Source organism: Trypanosoma brucei, chromosome 9, assembly GCF_000002445.2.
Source record: "Trypanosoma brucei brucei TREU927 chromosome 9, whole genome shotgun sequence".
NCBI lineage: Eukaryota > Euglenozoa > Kinetoplastea > Trypanosomatida > Trypanosomatidae > Trypanosoma > Trypanosoma brucei.
The window spans coordinates 1,004,069-1,021,282 of NC_007282.1; the positions used below are offsets into that span (position 1 = coordinate 1,004,069).

General features: G+C 49.7%; 9 protein-coding genes across 9 annotated transcripts, besides 2 other annotated features; 8 read left to right on the plus strand and 1 right to left on the minus strand.

Moving 5' to 3' along the window:
* Positions 1-2,922, plus strand: Tb09.160.4680 (Rab geranylgeranyl transferase component A, putative; the record flags this gene model as incomplete). The annotated part of the gene is made up of 1 exon (XM_821919.1): positions 1-2,922. The coding sequence occupies one exon, from the start codon at positions 1-3 to the stop codon at positions 2,920-2,922; it is 2,922 nt and encodes a 973-aa protein (XP_827012.1).
* A 287-nt stretch (positions 2,923-3,209) lies between these two features.
* Tb09.160.4690 (hypothetical protein, conserved) lies at positions 3,210-3,656 on the plus strand (the record flags this gene model as incomplete). The annotated part of the gene is made up of 1 exon (XM_821920.1): positions 3,210-3,656. One exon carries the CDS (start codon positions 3,210-3,212, stop codon positions 3,654-3,656), a length of 447 nt encoding a protein of 148 aa, XP_827013.1.
* Positions 3,657-4,272: 616 nt separating this feature from the next.
* On the plus strand, positions 4,273-5,634 carry Tb09.160.4700 (hypothetical protein, conserved; the record flags this gene model as incomplete). The annotated part of the gene is made up of 1 exon (XM_821921.1): positions 4,273-5,634. The coding sequence occupies one exon, from the start codon at positions 4,273-4,275 to the stop codon at positions 5,632-5,634; it is 1,362 nt and encodes a 453-aa protein (XP_827014.1).
* A 656-nt stretch (positions 5,635-6,290) lies between these two features.
* Positions 6,291-10,853, plus strand: Tb09.160.4710 (hypothetical protein, conserved; the record flags this gene model as incomplete). The annotated part of the gene is made up of 1 exon (XM_821922.1): positions 6,291-10,853. One exon carries the CDS (start codon positions 6,291-6,293, stop codon positions 10,851-10,853), a length of 4,563 nt encoding a protein of 1,520 aa, XP_827015.1.
* Positions 10,854-10,879: 26 nt separating this feature from the next.
* Positions 10,880-10,907: a sequence feature (AT_rich).
* A 358-nt stretch (positions 10,908-11,265) lies between these two features.
* Tb09.160.4720 (hypothetical protein, conserved) lies at positions 11,266-11,970 on the plus strand (the record flags this gene model as incomplete). Its single annotated transcript, XM_821923.1, has 1 exon — positions 11,266-11,970. The coding sequence occupies one exon, from the start codon at positions 11,266-11,268 to the stop codon at positions 11,968-11,970; it is 705 nt and encodes a 234-aa protein (XP_827016.1).
* A 248-nt stretch (positions 11,971-12,218) lies between these two features.
* On the minus strand, positions 12,219-12,620 carry Tb09.160.4730 (hypothetical protein, unlikely; the record flags this gene model as incomplete). Its single annotated transcript, XM_821924.1, has 1 exon — positions 12,219-12,620. One exon carries the CDS (start codon positions 12,618-12,620, stop codon positions 12,219-12,221), a length of 402 nt encoding a protein of 133 aa, XP_827017.1.
* A 264-nt stretch (positions 12,621-12,884) lies between these two features.
* Positions 12,885-12,917: a microsatellite.
* Positions 12,918-12,959: 42 nt separating this feature from the next.
* Positions 12,960-13,361, plus strand: Tb09.160.4740 (hypothetical protein, unlikely; the record flags this gene model as incomplete). Its single annotated transcript, XM_821925.1, has 1 exon — positions 12,960-13,361. One exon carries the CDS (start codon positions 12,960-12,962, stop codon positions 13,359-13,361), a length of 402 nt encoding a protein of 133 aa, XP_827018.1.
* Positions 13,362-13,891: 530 nt separating this feature from the next.
* Positions 13,892-15,892, plus strand: Tb09.160.4750 (hypothetical protein, conserved; the record flags this gene model as incomplete). The annotated part of the gene is made up of 1 exon (XM_821926.1): positions 13,892-15,892. The coding sequence occupies one exon, from the start codon at positions 13,892-13,894 to the stop codon at positions 15,890-15,892; it is 2,001 nt and encodes a 666-aa protein (XP_827019.1).
* A 527-nt stretch (positions 15,893-16,419) lies between these two features.
* Positions 16,420-16,665, plus strand: Tb09.v1.0240 (hypothetical protein, unlikely; the record flags this gene model as incomplete). The annotated part of the gene is made up of 1 exon (XM_821927.1): positions 16,420-16,665. The coding sequence occupies one exon, from the start codon at positions 16,420-16,422 to the stop codon at positions 16,663-16,665; it is 246 nt and encodes an 81-aa protein (XP_827020.1).
* Between the last annotated feature and the right edge of the window lie 549 nt (positions 16,666-17,214).

The following is a 17,214-nucleotide window of genomic DNA, read 5'->3' on the forward strand; positions in this document are numbered from 1 at the left end:
ATGAAGTCATCTGATCATGACGAAGAGGGCTTAGTCGATTTATTTGCCGCGGGTGACGAAGTAGAACCCGAATACACAATTGAACAAATGATTATCGATCGCCAGGAGTTGAGTCGTGAAGGGGAGACAGCTTGTGGCTTCACTCCGCTTTTCGACCGCTTTGACAATCCGACAAAGCGTGAGGAAGGTGTGGAGACGTCCCCCAAGTTGCCTTTGCGGCCGATGCAAGTGTACTTCCGCAATAAGCGACACAGCCTTTGGGGTCATAAACTATGGAACGCGGCACGTTATTTTGTAAAGCGGATAGACAGCGGTATGATCGATGTGCGCGGGAAAACTGTGTTGGAACTGGGGGCGGGACTTGGTGTACCATCTCTCGCAGCATTCCGCAACGGCGCACGGTGCGTTGTAGTGACGGACTATCCGGACGAGTCGCTGATGGAGATATTGAGAATGAATACAGAAACGAATTGTACGCTGGACCAATTGGACCCAACTGCCGCAGAGTTTCTTAGGCAGGAAGCGGTTCGGTTGAAATCTGCGTATATGTCTGTTCACAAAGGGCAGGAAACAGGGAAGGGTGATGATCGGGAAGGAAAAGGTGTTCCATTGAATTCGCGGTGTGTCGTTCAGCCTCTACTGTGGGGTAACACTGATCATATTCGTGAAGCCCTCAAGCACACCAGTGGCACGGGCTTTGACGTGCTATTACTCTCCGACATTCTCTTTAACCATGTTTGTAACGATGACCTCGCGGGTACTGTTGTTCAGTTACTTCAACGTAGTCCAAAAGCGGCGGCGTACTGTGCCTTCTCCCACCACCGCGCGCACAAACAGGTGGAAGACTTGATGTTCTTTGATATATGTGCATCACGCGGCCTTTTGTGCGAGCAGATTGATGAGGAGGATTACCCTCTCATGTTCCCCGACGACCGTGGCCCGGAGGAGATACGGCGGCCGGTGAAGGTGTATAAGTTGTCACATCGGTTTGATGCGGCAGGTGTGCCGCTGGAGCCGGGGCAGGAAACGTATGATGTGGTAGTGCAGGGCACGGGCATGGTGGAGTGCTTTCTTGCCGCTGCACTTGCACGCAGTGGGGTGCGTGTGTTACAATGCGATGCCCAAGGTGAATATGGCGGACCGTTCAAAACACTGACGGTTCAACAGTTGCGAAAATATATTCTACAATCGCCCAACGACTCAGGTGATGAATCAAGCCCATCTGATGTCTACGCAGGTGGGAGCCAGCAGGTTAGTAGCAGGGGAAGTGATAAAGATCCGAGTGGTGTTGGGAACAATAACGGCAATGGGGACGAAAACACCTCGATCATATCGGTGGATTTGATGGATACACTCGATGTCCGAACGCAGCATCGCTTTCTGCTTGACCTCCTCCCTGTACACTACTTCTCTAAGGGTGATACCGTTCGAAAGTTTGTGGAGTCGGACATGGCGCGGCATGCTGAATTTCAATGTTGCAGTAGTTTTGCCTTTTTGTTTCGGTGTGGTGAGACTGACGAAAGCTGTGCATTCCGACTGCAAAGCGTTCCGCTGACGCGGGCACAAGTATTCTCTGCTGATCATATTGGGCTGATGCAAAAGCGTCGTTTAATGAAATTTGTGAAGGATGTGGCTGCCCCACTCGCCGAACACCTGCATGCCCGGACAGCTGCTCTGGGTGAGGAAGAGCCCGGGCACACCGACGTGCAAGAGGTAGGAGAGCTTTTCCAGCAAGAGGTTTCCCAACATCCCAACGAAACACTTAGCGAGTTGCTGCGCCGGAAGTACGCTGTTGATGAGACGACATTAAATATTGTGACGCTTCTGGGGCAGTTGGAGACCTCATCTGAACCCTGTATGCTGCGCGCTGTAGACCTGGTGCGCCAAGTATTAACATCTATTGGGGCTTACGGGGGTTCAACACCTTTTCTTGTGCCTTTGTATGGCGCCTCAGAGGTACCACAAAACATGTGTCGTATCGCGGCCGTGTGGAATGCTGTGTTCGTGTTACGTCGGAGTGTAAGCCGTGTCTTGAAGGGTCTTGATACACCGACGGTGGAAATGAGCAACCGACAACATGTGAAGGCTAAAGTTGTGGTCGTACCCCGTGCGTTGGCCTCCAAGTTCGCTTCGGTGTCTGGCGCAAATGATGCTAATGATGAGAATATAACACGTTTCTCTCGGGTTGTCATCGTAGCTAAGAAACCGCTGGTGACGTGGAAAGCGCTATCTTCCTCCGGGTGCTGTGAAGAAGAGGTAACCACAGCAACTGAAAGTTTGGAGGGAACGGCCAAGACATCTAGCGTAGAGGGGATCCCGCCGTTGGTGTTCGCGCTGTGCCAGGCTCAACCCGGTGTGGTCGTCCATGTTCAACAGCAAAGCGCATCGTCCGAACAGGCGCCCAAAGAAGGCAATGCCGTTGTCGTGCATTTCACTGTAAACAACTGCCAAATGAGCGCCAAGCAACTGCACAGATTCGTCGAGGAGTCCTTCATAGCATCTGCTGCTTCAGCTGGTGAAGACTGTGTTGTGCTGGATAAAGATGCAATACTCTTTTTCGCTTCCTTCGTACTGGATGAACGAGAGGAAGCACTCCGTGGGGTTGCCCATGGCGCCTGGGATTTCCTGGCTAGTGAAACGGAGAAAGCCCATCCCTTTGCTGTGGAGGAGTATCGCAAACGCCAGAAAAAAAGCAAATGCGATTTAGTCGAATTCGATGATGACGGCGTGCTAATTGTTCCAGTGCCCACGCTCCTACAGAATCTTATGGACGATGGAGCCTACCTGAAGGAAGCGCAGCAGGCGTATGAGACCGTGGTGGCACGACTTCAGATGCAGATGAAGGAGGAGGAGGGGGGTGACAAAACCAAACAATACGTGTTTCTCGAGCCCCTACCACCCGTTTCCTCAGTAAGTTCCTGATAAGTGGTATGACAGAAACCGGAGCAAAATCACTATTCAAGAAAAGGAAAAAAGGGGCGCCGTCTCTCCATCGGGAGTGTAATCAAGGGGAATGTCACGGCGCGCAATGGTCACAGTGGTGAAGTGACCATACAACACTTGAGCAAGTGGTTGCCTTTGGAGGGCAACAAAGGCAAATAACAACGTCTTACCAAATAATACATACATGTCTAACGTTAACTGTGCTCTGCTCCGCTGGAAACGGCGGATCTGCCCTTTGCTATCGGTGTTATTTTCCTTCCTGCGATATGTGTCTGCGCGCGTGCACACAAGAACGTAATCTCTGCCGTATTCCCTGTGCTTCATGGATGCTTTACCTCCTGTTTCTTCTCACATTTATGTGTCCATTACCCATCTGCAATCAAGCAACCAATTTGACTGAGGAATTAAATTTGCTACACTGTAGCGATTGGTTTGTGTACGCGTATGCGCTTAGGGATATGTTATACGACCGCAGCATAGCGAGGGTTTTCCTCGTTTTGACAACGCTTTTGTATGTTTACTACGTTGTGTGGATCGGTGTTACACCCTTTATTGTGTCGTCCCACTTCACGCAAAATTTTTTTCCTCCCCGTGAGTATGGCATATTCGTTGCTGCTGCTGTGATGACGCTTATGCTGGGCGTCACTGTCACGTTGGCGTCTGTACGAACCATATTGTGGGCCGGGGCGGTGGGTCCGGAGGAAAGCGGGTGAAATGAGGTTTGATTGAAAGGGTTGTTTGCTTTGTGTGGTGGTACGCATGCACCTATTTGAACTAATAGCGGGGTAAATAGGTGGGTGTACTTCTGTTGCCTGAACTCCCAGTGCCGTTTTACTACACGGTCTTTATTGTTGCTATTATTGCTATTGTTCACTTCCGCGCACTGCATGTTGTTGCTTCATGAGGGGGGGGGTGGCATTTGGTAGTGCAGCGTGGTTTGCTGGAGTTGTGGTGACACGATTATATTTGCACGGTTTCTGGTACTGCTTTATCTGTTAGGTCTTTCCTTTCTTTGCATTATCTTATTTTCGTGTACCCTGCTGCTGTTTGTTGGGTTTTACTTCCTAACCAAATGGGCTGTTTCTTGAAACTTTGTCTGTGCACTTCTCCCGCACGCACTGCTCTGATCTGACTGTAAAATTCTGCTCCGACGTGTGGTTCCCAGGACCGTGAAATAAACCAGATTACATACGCATATACCTAACGGTGATTGTACGCCATTTGGCACAGCAGACAAGTAACGCTTTTAAAAGGTGCAGCGGGGTGGTAGGTATTTTAACAAAGAAGAAACGAGAACACGGCATCAAACATACTTGTGTCACCTGCTTAATGGTGTCCCGGGTATTCAGTGCGTATGCGGAGTGGGTCCGTAGGAACGCCGACAATGTGGCCTCCATGGAGCGGTTTACGCACATGCTCACGATTATCCTTATGAGCCCTAACAACATGTTAAAACACGAGATAGGGAACACCATCGTTAACATACAGAACTTCTCTAACCACGCTATCATTTCTTCTGCTGGAAGAAAACTAAGTGTTGCGGAGCAGATATCTATTGTAGGACAAATTATTCGGAAAGCGGAATGCCTACTTGAGTTACTACTACGCCGTTACCGAGGACATAGGACAGCATGGAACTTCTTGTTGATTCTGCAGCTCCTGAAGTGCTTCCTAAACCTGGTTGCGCACCAACAAATGTGTCTTCTGCCTTCCATATGGCAAGCTTTGCGACGCCAGCTCCGGCGCCTTATCACGTTTCCAAAAAAACTACTCGGGCCATCAGGTGTATCGAGTGGTAACTCTGGTGCCGCCTTATCCAATTTACCCCAGAGCAGTCAAGCAGCGGAACGGACTACACCACTCGTTATTCCACGTGTGGTTGCCACCCGTATGTTCAGGGACCGGAGTTCCGAAGCTGTGGGTGACGATGCCGATTTCTCTCAAGCTGGAAAGGGCAGTAACAGCGGCGGGGGTAATCCCGATGTGTTGCCATGCACGGCGTATGATGTGCTGGGTGCTGTTGTGGATTTTTTGTTGTTGTTGCGCCCACTCTTTTTGTTGTACTGCGCCCGGTCTGCGTTCCCGACTACAGCTATGGATGCTTGCTCCCAAATAGCCTCAGAGGTAGAAGACACAACCCTCGATGATGGCCCACGGGATAGCAATGTTACCGACAAAAAGTCCGATTACGGCAGCTTCTTTTCTGTGAAGTCGTTGATAGCAGATGGTCTCAAGGAATCGCTTCTAGGAAATTGGAGTATCTGGACCCTTTTCTTAGGTCTAGATGTGATTTTTGCAGCCTTGGCTCGTTACATTTTCCATTACCGTAAGCCCATTGTGTGCATCAACAGGGATGCTAGAAACTACAGCGGCGTCGGCAGTAATGGTGGTAGGCAAATTGCACATGACGGCGAAGTGCCATCTCCGGAGTTGAGTGGCGTCAATTCAGCGGCAGAGCCCGACACCGTCGTCTCCCGTGACAGCCTCCGCGTGCAACAAACGATGCATAATTTAGTTTGCTGTTTCCTTCGTGATCCTTTCTTCGGTTCTGTGCTGCGGAGGTTCATTTACGACAACTTCATTGTCGGACGAATTAACGGTATACCACTGGTGGGATCACTCCTCGCGCTGCATGTTGCCTCTTTCCTCTGCAGGCAACACTACTCGTTCATGTACTCTATCGGAGAGTGAATGCAAGGACGATCATGTGGAGGTTGGAAGGAGTCGCTACCTTGTATGCATACACAAATTTTAAACGAACAAAAGTAAATGAATGCATCTCTTTTTGGTGCTGAGTTGGGTGAAGAAGCAATATGAAAAGATGATGTGACGGGGAAAGCTACCGGCAGCTCCGATAAGTGAGTGGGGTGCTGTTCTAAGCAATGAGAAAGAAATGTAAGGAACAACTCGTGGCTATTCCCCCCCCCAGGACGTGGAGAATTCGAAATCCCTCTGTTTCATTCTATTTAAAATGCTAAACAGAAAGAGGGTAGTAACTGCTTACACGCGTGGAGTTCTGCCTAACTACTGGGCATAGGCGCTGCAGTAACTATCCGTTCGCGGTTCACATTCACGCTCACGTATGTCTAAAATTGGTGGCGGTATTTACAATCCTGCAACTTCTTTCTTTTCGTCCCCCTTTTGCATTTTTTGTGCAACTTTACGAATTTCACAACGGAAAGCAAAGAATATATACATATATACGAGAGCGCGAGAAGGCCGCGCAAACTTTGGGGGGAGAGAAGTAAACGGGTGCTATTAAGAGGGCATTGTTGGGGTCTCCGTGTTCTACACGTCCTTACTCCAGGTGAAGTGAGTGACGGGAAAGAAGAAAGGGGAAGGAAAACATGATCGCTGCGGGCAATGAAAGCGCAATGCCAGAAACTGCGGAGGAACGCGTGGTGGAAGCAGTGCGTGCATTTCACAGTGATTTGTGCAGCGGGTTAACGGCTCGGGCAATTCACGAGTCTTCGAGCAACGCCACGGTTGCACTGCAACAGCTCACCGAGCTGCATAGCCGCACAGTGGAAGACTTGAACGACCAGATTGACAGACTCCAGAAGCAACTATTTGAAGCAGTTGAAGTTATTGAAAAACTTGGAGCCCAATTCGCTAGAAACGAGGACGAAAAGTCGACAGATGACCAACGTTCTTTTACTGTTGATGTTTTAAGCATCTCCCATGGACTGGAAACCGAAGTGGAGGTAGGTCAGCAAAATACTGAACACGCGTGCGAACGGGGTAGGGAATACCGACCGTCCAGAGAAGAGTTGTCGTCGGACGCATTCGCCACTGCTAAAAGTGGTAGCAGCCTCAGGGACACTGGTGTAATGGATGACGAAACAGCGGATCCCTCTCTTCTTAGAGACTTGTGGCGTGGACGCAGGACACTGCAGCAACAACAACAGCAGACTTGGCTTGTGGACCAGATCAAGGACCTGACATCACTTCTGGAGAAGGTGGTGAAGGAAAACGCTGTGTACAGACGGGAGTTAAAGCTACTCCATGCCACGTCGGTCCCTCTCGAGGAACACAAGAAGTTGCTTGAAGAGCGAGACAGGCTTCTCCACGACTGCAGTAGTATGAGGATTGAACTTCAGCGTCTACATGAAGAGGTAGAGGCAACGTTTGACTCCGCGCATGGAGCACACCGGCGGCAACGAGATTTTGTAAGCAGTTGTGCAACTGCGAGTAGTCTTTCTGAATACAAGGGGGAGGGTTCATTCCCGCTACAAATGCGAGAGCCAGAAGGGCTGGTGCATTCACTGACTACACCGCTCGAAGGAGGGGAGAGTAATGACCCAGATGCCCAATTCGCTGGCGGTTGCCACTCCGGGTTCGATGATGGTGCTCTTCTTCACACTGGACTCTGGAAAACGGCCATGCGGGAGCTTGAGCAGCAGGCGGCACTCGCAGCTTCTCAGCTCTCAGCCGCTGGCCGGCTGCGCGAGTTAGACGATCGTGTCGCAGAGCTGACGAGGGAACTGGATGAACTACGCGCCTCGTACAAGGAACTCGCGGCAGAGGATAAGTGTGTTCGTGAAGATTGTGAGCAACTAACGTTCCGTAATGCTGTTCTGTCGCAGCAAGTAGCGTCACTACTTGTGCGGGTGGAGCGGCAATGCCGCAGCATACATCGGCTGTCGCGGCAACACGATGAACAGAAAGAGGAAATAGAAACGCTGTCCGAATCGGAAGAACTTACCGATCGCGGAAGGGATGTGGGAAAAGTTCGGCACCGTGCGGACCGGGGTCGCACTGCCGCAGCTGCGCGAGCACTGCTCGAGCGGCGGAGCGCCGTGATGGGCCAGTCGCCGCTCCCCTCAACCCCCACAGCGGGGAGAGGAACGGGTTGTGGTGTTAGTCATGTTCTTGATGTAATGTTGCCTCAACTAGAGCCTCTGCAAGTTGAGGGTGGGCTTCGCTCAGCTGTTGGTGTGTTTGCCCGGGGACCTCGCCGGTCGGTGCACCTTCGGAACCTCGGTTCACCTCCGGTCACCCTTGAGAACACGCAACCCCCAAGGCTCCCACCATGCGAGGAACTAAGCGGTGTAGCCCTTGGACGGCCCTCCGGATACGCAACTGTTTATCCTTCCCAACTGAAGGGCCAGACAGGTCCCAGCAGTGTGAACAGCAAGGGCTCTTTTTATTCAGAGACTTCAGCAGCATCCGGACTAGTCGTTAGCGAGGACGAGGAAGAGAACAAGCGATTTGTTGAACTTTTGCGTGAGGACGAGAATCTGGAACGGTTCTCCATCAATTCTGTGAAGGACTTACTAAAGCGCAACCAGGAACTGTTGAAGCAACTGTATATAATGACACAGCGCGCAGATAGCGTCCCCAAGCAGAATTCAAGTGAGGTTGCGGCCGAGGAAGGAGAAAAGAGCCGCAGCACCTCAGATACAGAAGCAGCAGTGCCACTGCAAAGAAGTAACCGCAAGCGGCGGAGAGAAAGCACATCATTTTCTGGCGAGGAAGTTAGGGAGCAGAGTGGGAAGCTGCAGAGGTCATGTGAAGAAGTGGGATCTCCGGACCAAGCGGTAAGCGACTCGTATGTGCAGTTGGAGCGACACGTCCACGAGCATATTGATGCAGTGCTAAGAAGCCATGAGGCGCAGTTAACCCTCACGGACAAGGGGCTGGCGTCATCGCTCATTCACGTAATCGAGCTAGGTCGGGAGTTCAATACAAGTGCTGGAAACAAGCACTTTGAAAACTGGGTGGATGTCACTGCTAAGGATAACATCATTACCTCTCTCGTTAGGCTATGTTTGCAACAGGGAATCCGTGCTGCAGATCAGGCTATTGCACTTGCTGCGGCGCAGCAATCGATCGATATACCCTCAATGAAGGATTGTTGGTGCGAGGCCCAGCGTGTACTGAAACAATCCGCCAGGGAACTTCAATCCGCCGCCTCCCAACTTCAGCGGGACAACCCTGCAATAACGGTGGTGGAGGGAATAAGCAGTGCGTCTGTAAGTGCATCTGAAAAAGAAGCGGATGAGGCGCAGCTGTTGCAGAGCATCACACAACTTCTGCGAACAGCTTCTCTGAGAGAACATACTGTTCAGCGTGTACTAAGATTGGCAGCGCGGCGTATGCGTGCAACACGGCGAGCCTGCGACGTTTCTAAATCCGCGCCGTTGCAGCCGTGCGAAGACACACAGGAACAATGTGACCAGCCGGCCAGGGACAAAACCAATGAGACGCATGATGTCCCGTTCGGTGATACTGACGATGACTGGGACAGCGACAGTGACGGTGACGATGGGCCTCGCCAGCTTCGATTACAAGTTGATGCAGCACATGCTCAGTATCAGAAATTGCTGGCGGCACACCATGAGGAACGAAAGCAACACACTGTACTACTAGACAGAATGTGGCGTCTTGAGGAAGAGATGGTTGCCGCCAGGCGTCAGCGGGAGGAGGCACTAGAAAGTATGGCAACGATGATGAAACGTGAAGACTACGAGGCAACAGTTGCCGCACTAGACAATGCAAACGCGACGGTGGAGATGTTGGAAGAACGTGTGAAGCAGCAGAGTGCAGTCCAAGGGCTCCAGCAACAAGAGCTGGAGCGCTGCAAGCAGGAACGCGAGGAGGATGTGCGTCGTCACGCCGAAGAAGCCGCACAGAGGGCTGCTCAGTTTGCCCACAAGGATGAAATCATAGCGCATTACGCGTCGCAGCAACAGCAGTTGGAGCAGCGCATCAGTGACTTGCAGACGGCAAACCACCAACTGGAGGCGCAGGTACAACAAGGACAATGCGTGATCAATGCGAAGGAAGAGGAGGTGACAGAGTTACAGAAAAAACTGTGCCGGGCAGAACTTGCGCTGCTAGAGCAGGAATGCACACAAGGGCTGCTTCTCACCATGTTTCCTGGTGATGAATTCCTCGAAAAGAACAGTAACCTCATTCACGAGCAAAGACGTGAGAAGGAAGACTTGACGCAACAGGTGGCTTTGCTGAAGGTAGAGCTTGACACTGCCCGTCAAGACATGACGGAGCAGCGACTACAGCTACAGCAGGCAGTGCAGATGCGACAGGAGGCGGAACTGCTTCTTCAAGAGTTGGTTCTGGGACATAAAAGAACAGTTGAGGATCCTTTAGACGCGTCGAGCACACAAACCTCTTGTGCGGCCATGGCCTCTGAAACATACCGAGCGGAACTCGAGTCATTGCGGCGTGCTAATGCATTACTTTTAGTAGAAAAACAGGGGTGGGAAGAGCGGGAGGAACTCCTTCGAAGGCAACTCGACGCGTTGGGTCGTAACCCGGTCAGCGAAACTGCCCGGCGCTACGGGTTGCAGGGAACACAGTCATTTGAGGAGCAACTTGAGCAAATGCAAGTGCGTTGTGCCGAGTTGCAACAAAAGCTTGAAGAAGCGGAGGCTCTTCGGATCACGCTGAAGGAACTGACGGAGGAAAAGGTCCATTTGGCCTCCCAACTGGATGAGTTACAAACCGTTCTCTCCGAGCAGCGAGAAACTAACAAAGCCCTCGAGAGGGAGATAAAGAAGGTCCATGAACGACTTGTGGAGAAGGAGGAGTCACACGATGCGGTGAAGATAACACTGGCAGAAAAGGAAGAAATGATCAACAACATCAGCGATGCGATTCGCTCACTGGAGGCTCAAATTAAGAATTTGGACAGGTCTGTGAGCGAAACGGAAAAGGAACGAGACAAGCTGCTGCAAGATAATGTGAAACTTATTGAAAGTGTGAAAGCGCTAACGGAGGCTGTGAAAAAGAAGGAGGCGGAGCGGAAGGCGGCTCAAGCGGCGTTGGCACAAGGACTGGCAAGTGCTTCTGCCTCGTCTCAACGACGAAGAGGTCGCACTTCCGGTGGGGCAGGTGGTCCCACTCCCGTTTCCATTACTGGCTCGCTTGGATTGAAGCCATCGTAGTCGTGACGACGAGCACACACCCAAACATATATATATATATATTATCTATTATATGGAAGCGTTACTGAATAGTTGAGTAAATCCACCGCTAGAAGAAACATTGTATTCCATTTAGGCACGAAGTCACTGCCTCATACCCCCCCCTTCGTGCTTCGTAAGCACGCTAAGCGCAGATGGTATTTGTAATCTTCAACTACCCTTATTTTCGACGATAGAAGTCCTCCTATGATCGCTAATTTCACCCTTTTTTTTTCATTGTCAGATAACATACACAAATATTTCTTTTTTTTTTATTCAATTTAAGGGGCATCGGTGGGTCGACATCAATAGGGATCAAAGTTATTTTTTTCTAGTTTCAGTGAGTGTAAAAGTTGAAGGCAGGGAAAAAGAAGGAAGACTGCAAGAAGAAACCATGACACTGGAGGGCGGCATCAGCGACTGGGAGGTCATCGATGAGTCGGAAGAATCATTCGATGAAACTGCGGGTAAACAAACAAATGACCGTTGCGCAAATGTTGTTGTTGTTGGATATGGCAACAATGATTGTGACGACGATGAAAACACTGGCAAGCTTTTGTCGTCGACGGATTCCTTTAGTTTAGCAGGCACTCCTCGTGAGCGCAGTAATCTAAAAGATGAGGAGGAAACCCGGCGGCAGAGAAATGCTGTAAGGATGGCGGACCTGAACACGAACGCCACCACTGAAGTGGATAACGAAACACATGATGAATTAGCTGAAATAAAAGAGCTTTGTGCGGTGCAGCAGGAACAACTGAAGCGGCAGGCTGAGGAAATACGTGAACTGAAGGAACGCCTCAATGAGAGGGCAATGCATTCAGAAGAGCGCACTAGAATTATTGAGGCGCAGAGTAAGAGGATCGGTTGTCTTCTTAGGGTGGTAGAGCGACTAAAAAGCCGAGAGTCCAGTAAAGTTTTCTACCAAGATGAGGAAAATGCTGAATTGCAAATGGGGCTCGAGCATTTGAAGGTTGGCACGAATAATTCTCACCACCATGCACCAATGTTTAATACAGCCCCGCCACAGCGAAGGGCTTTGATATTCGAATGTCGCAAGCAGCCGAGCGATTGGGAAACGCCGATTGGCGAAGGGGCCTAAGGAGCCAAACAAATTGATAAAGTGCGAGTGTTTCGTTCCAGCACGAAAAATGGGTTCCGGAAGGGGAGCTTCAGAGGAGCGTAAAGTGTTTTCCCATTTCCCATGTGTATGTACGAAATCAATTATAAGTTGTGTGGGAAAACTGTAGTAGAAGAGGAAAACGAGAAGATTTGGAGGAAAGTTTCGTTAAGCCAAAACAAGAAAGAGGTGGAAAAAGAAAACAGTAATTTTTAAATCTCTTTATTTCATTATTGAAAGGATTTCTGCCTTTTAATTTCCCTCTGTCCTTTCTTTTTTCCTTTGGTTCTTGCTTTACCGTATGAACAAACTCCACAAACAGGAAGTAGAGGTGAAAAAGAGGAAAGTATTGTAGTAATAATAGCACAACGAAACAAAATAAGAAGCAGAAAACTTTCTTCGAAGGCGAATGTAAGGGGAAGAAGCAAAAATACCGTAAAAGAAAAATAGCGACCGATGATAGAAAGGGGGGAGGAACAGGGCACAAAGCACATGGTTTTGACTTGGTGAAGCGAAGTGAAACTTGACGGTTTGGTGAACGTTCTCGTTTTCATTTTCCGCGTGCATGCGTTTGGGTGTGCTTGCATTTTGATTCGTTTTTTTCTTTTTTTTTGTACAAATAAACTATACATATGCGAAGGTACGCATGTCCTCCGTGAGTTCGGCTGCGGTCAAGAGTGCGTTGAAGGGTCGATGGTGTGTCAAACGTTCCCCCTGGATCGTTTATTAACGTTTTGTTGTCACTAAATTTACCATACTTTTTTCTTCCTCCTTTCCTAATGTTAAGAGGTTTGATCACCACCTATTTTTTTTTCTACTTCACATATATATGTATATCGGTGTGTGTTAGCTAATATATGGGTATTTGCTTGCTTTATTATTATTATCATCATCATTATATATAGATATATAGATATATAGATATATATTCTAGTTAACTGTGGAGTGGTGCGGTCCACGCGCACACAGAAATGCCACTCACTTTGCTCCTTCATCCTTTTTTTTGTTTAATTAACTGCCACGACACTCACCAGAATTTTATGTTTCCACATCTTGTTTACTTGTTGTTTTTTATGATTTTGGAGTTCGTTGATTCCTCCACTGTAACTTATCACCGCGGCACCACTGCCCGACATATAACCGTTGAGCGAAGGGAGGAGGAAAATAGGAACGAAAAAGTACATCTCATGGCTTACTTATGCGCCTTATTACATATTGGTGTTTATGACTCATTGGGCTTCGTTCCTCATTCCTTTCTCTTCTCTTTTTTCTCTCTTCTAGTTTTAAGTGTAGTTTTTTTTTTGTCATTTATGTCTCGTTCTGTTTCTTCTTTTCCTTCACGCAACTTCTCACGACTCCTGAGTGAGGTGTGATGCTTGTCATTTATTTAAATAAACTTCTTGTGGCAGAAAATGGGATGATGTGAGTGGCCTTTTTACTCCGGCTGCTTTGAAGAGGGTCACTTAAGTTGGCTCGGATGCAACGAAAGAAGAAAATTCTGAGGAGAAGTGACGCCGTGATGGCGACATGTGTTAGGAATATGGTGTTGTTGTTTGCGCCTTTTCATTTGACGAACATTAAGTTTAATTTTATTCTTGGGAGATGGGGGTGGGGGGTGGATTTCGATTGCGTGCAGCTGTAGGGACCTCAGGTCCTGAGTGTATTTTGCCAGTCCTGACTAATATAATATTCGCACAATTAAGCATACGTATTATGTATATCTCAGCTGCTGTAGTCGTCCTGCTATTACTTTTGCTTTGCGTTTTGTTTCCATCTCACATATAAAATACAATTACCATCGTTGTCAAAATTGGAACGCACTACACGACTCATTGAGAACCTTTGTCGTAGCTGCCGCGGTCAATCGTGCTGCAGTAACTGTTTTTTTTTTTCTACCCCTGACATGTCAGTGAGCGGTGTGTTCAGCAAAGGCCGTGGCATTGGTCACGAGGCGGCCACCTCCATCCTTCGTTATATTCCACGTGCACGTGTACCATGGCAGCCAAGTCGCTTTGGGCGTGAGAATCTCACAGCCGCGGATATGGCGCGACTCTGGAGTCGGGGCCGATACCGTGACGGGCCTGGCAATTACAACAGCGGATACTGCACAGAGCGCACGCATGTGCTCGAAGAAAACACTGTCTCAATCATACCGAGGCGGGAATTGGAAAAATATATGCCGGACATTACAATCGGCCCGAAGGCATTAGTTACACCAGTTTCATTGATGAATGCACGGAACGGTCATCGCGTGACGCACGACCTGTTGCATTCATACGACCCACACATTGGTCGACTTGGTAAACCGGCTGTTGTTGATCATGACAACATTACCGTGGAGGACCCCAACCGTGTTGGCCTTAATGCAGCGACACTTGACTGTAGGGGGCGTATTTATCGGTGGCTGCGCCGCGGCCCCTTCTTTCAGGTGGACAATTACTTCCGTCGGTCGGTGAAACTTAATCGAGACGGGACGCTTCCAACCGATTTTGTGCATGAGGCGCCGTTGATGCGCAAGATTATTCGGCTTGCACACCGTGGGCATTTAAAGGCAGCGTGTGAAGAGTACCGTCGTGTAACGACAGTTCCACCCGTGGAGGTTTACCGTGCGCTAACGGCCTGCTGTGTACCGGGTGCCAAACTTGCAGATGCGGTGTCCATATTTGAGGATGGTAACTCGAAACTATTCTATGTGTCGCGAGATGGGGAGGTACTCCACAACCTCATGCGATGCGCCATTGCGGCACGGCATCGCGCGCGTATAATGTGGGTGTACAATGTAATGCGTGGTCGATTCTACGAAAACGTTGTTGTGCGCGCAGAAGTGGATCTCATATGGCGTTACCGCATTGCAATGATCGCGCTTGAATACCTGCTCGACCACGAATGCGCTGAGGAGGCGGCCGCTATTTACAGCTATCTTGTTGAAGAAGAACTGTTGCGCTGCGATGTGCACGTCCGAGTCGGTCTCCACATGCGCGAGGCAATTGCAGCGGGGAAGCCAATAACGTTGAATGACGACGTAATGAATGCTACATCGCTTGTCAGGGATGCGACGGCCGTCGCACCTGAGGTGGCCCGTGAGCTGCAACGCCGCCACGCACAGACGCTTCAAAATAGCGCTGTTGAAGCCGTGGGCGCGGAAAATGTGAGAGAGGGATCCGCCCCTTGGTCTATTCTTGGTCCCCTCACGGCTATTGGACCAACAGCGGAGGATACCATGGTTTGGTTACAGCAACACTACGGTGATGTCGATGTTATGAGTATTATGCGGTGGGCCCGTTTTAGGAAAGGGAAGGATTTGATGGCGAAGGACCGTCCACAGTATCTTGCGCGCGCCGCCGCATGGATTGAGCTCCTCAGCAAACGTAACCGTGAGATGGAAGAGGTGCCTTTGACCTACATGCGCAAATCTAAACCACTGGTGCTGGGCACGAACTCTAACGTGCGGGTGGCCTGGCAAACACCGTTGATGAGAAGCGGTGGGCCACCAAGGCTGCTCGCCAGGGAGGAAGGCTACGTGTTTCACCACAGCAATAGTTCTCGCTTTGTAGAGGAAACCTACCGCCACCCGGGCGAATCGTTGCAGTCACGTTACCTGGCTCTTCAACCTCTGCACACGGAGGTATCTGTAAAAGAGGACTTTCAACGGCTCTATTACCAAGCGCAGAAGCATCACAAACAACAGGAACGTTTACTTCCTGTATCAACAGCAGCGATCCCGTCTCGTATCGTACACCATTCGGTGATGAGCGCTCTGCACGGTGTAAGTGGGAAAGGTGAGCCAGCAAACCGCAGCTTGTTCACTGGTAATAGGAGTAATGACAGTCATTCCAACACTGGCGTCGCTAGTGGTACCAGCGCCTGCACCGACGGTGCGGGAAGCGCGACTCCGGAGTTTTAGGTCAGGTGTATTTGGAGTGACGCATATTCGTGCAAGTGTAATTCACATATATGTAAACGTTGGAGGTTTTAATATATAGGGAAGGGAAACTATTTTCCTACACTCTGAGAGTGTAAGATTACGAAGGAGAAGGAAGTTACCTGGATATCTTGCGCTGGTTTTGTTCCTCCGTGTGCCACGTGATGTGGGACGGACTCTCGGGAATTGGAGCGATCGCATGTGATAAGGACAACTATCGGAGTGAGAGACTAAACCATTTCGTCCTGTTCCAGCCCCAAATTTGTTGGCGTGTGCGGGGCACTTTACTTACCGAATTTAATAACTGTGCCACATGCCCGGAGAATCGTGTGCGCGAAGGTATGCCAGCTATATTCTTCATTTTTCCTTTCCTGTTTTCACTGCATTTCTCCCCGCTACTCACATGGTGTATGTACTAGGTGTGAACTGTTGAATAACTCAGCTGCTTTTTGTTTTTGGAAAGATGCTGAATCGGCACGGTACCCGACTGGATATTGGAACCCCAGAGGATGTGGCTGAGTTGGATGCTGCAGAGGCGCTCCGGCGGCAGTACGATGGTGCCCCATACCCCAATTGCCCTGGTGGTAGTTCCGTTCCCCTACAGGAAAGAGATGCGAGTTGCTTTGAGCGACATTGTTATCCTCAGTATTATTCTCATCACCCTCAACAACAGCAACAGCCGCCATCGCAGCAATGAGGGCGGAGGCGAACGCATTTATTGCAAAACTAATCTCTGCACTGGGAGGAGTGTGTAATTAGAGCGCCGGGAAGTCAATTCCTCACCTCTATAATGAGTGCGGTGGGACCATACAAACTCAAAGGGGCGAGGCGCCGATTTCCCGATACTTATGGAGAAAGTGGCTGGAGGATGGAGTTGTCAAGTATTTATTGATCTTACGGTTTGTAACCTGAGGTTAATGTGTGTGGCGGGCAGTGCCGCACGTTCCCCTACTCGTTCTGCATGACGGGTTGTCACCATCAATGGTCTCAATTTGCCCCTCCAGTTGCTTGTATACCCGTAGGATATAGGGAAGAAAAAATATATCCATCAACCGCTAGATGTGGAAATATCGCAATAGACTTGCCGCATCCGACCAGGCTGATTTCCACAGTCTGATCCCGTATGGGTGTCGTCCCTGCATGGTATCCCCGTGAGGTTTACTCTCTTCGATACAACACTTCCTCCCCTACCCCCCCCCCTTGTCCTTCCTCTCACTCATTGGCAGTCAATGATTTACTTCCTTCCTCGATCTGATTTCCTTCGTGGGGTTCACAACGCAGCGAAAGAAACAGCCAGTATATAC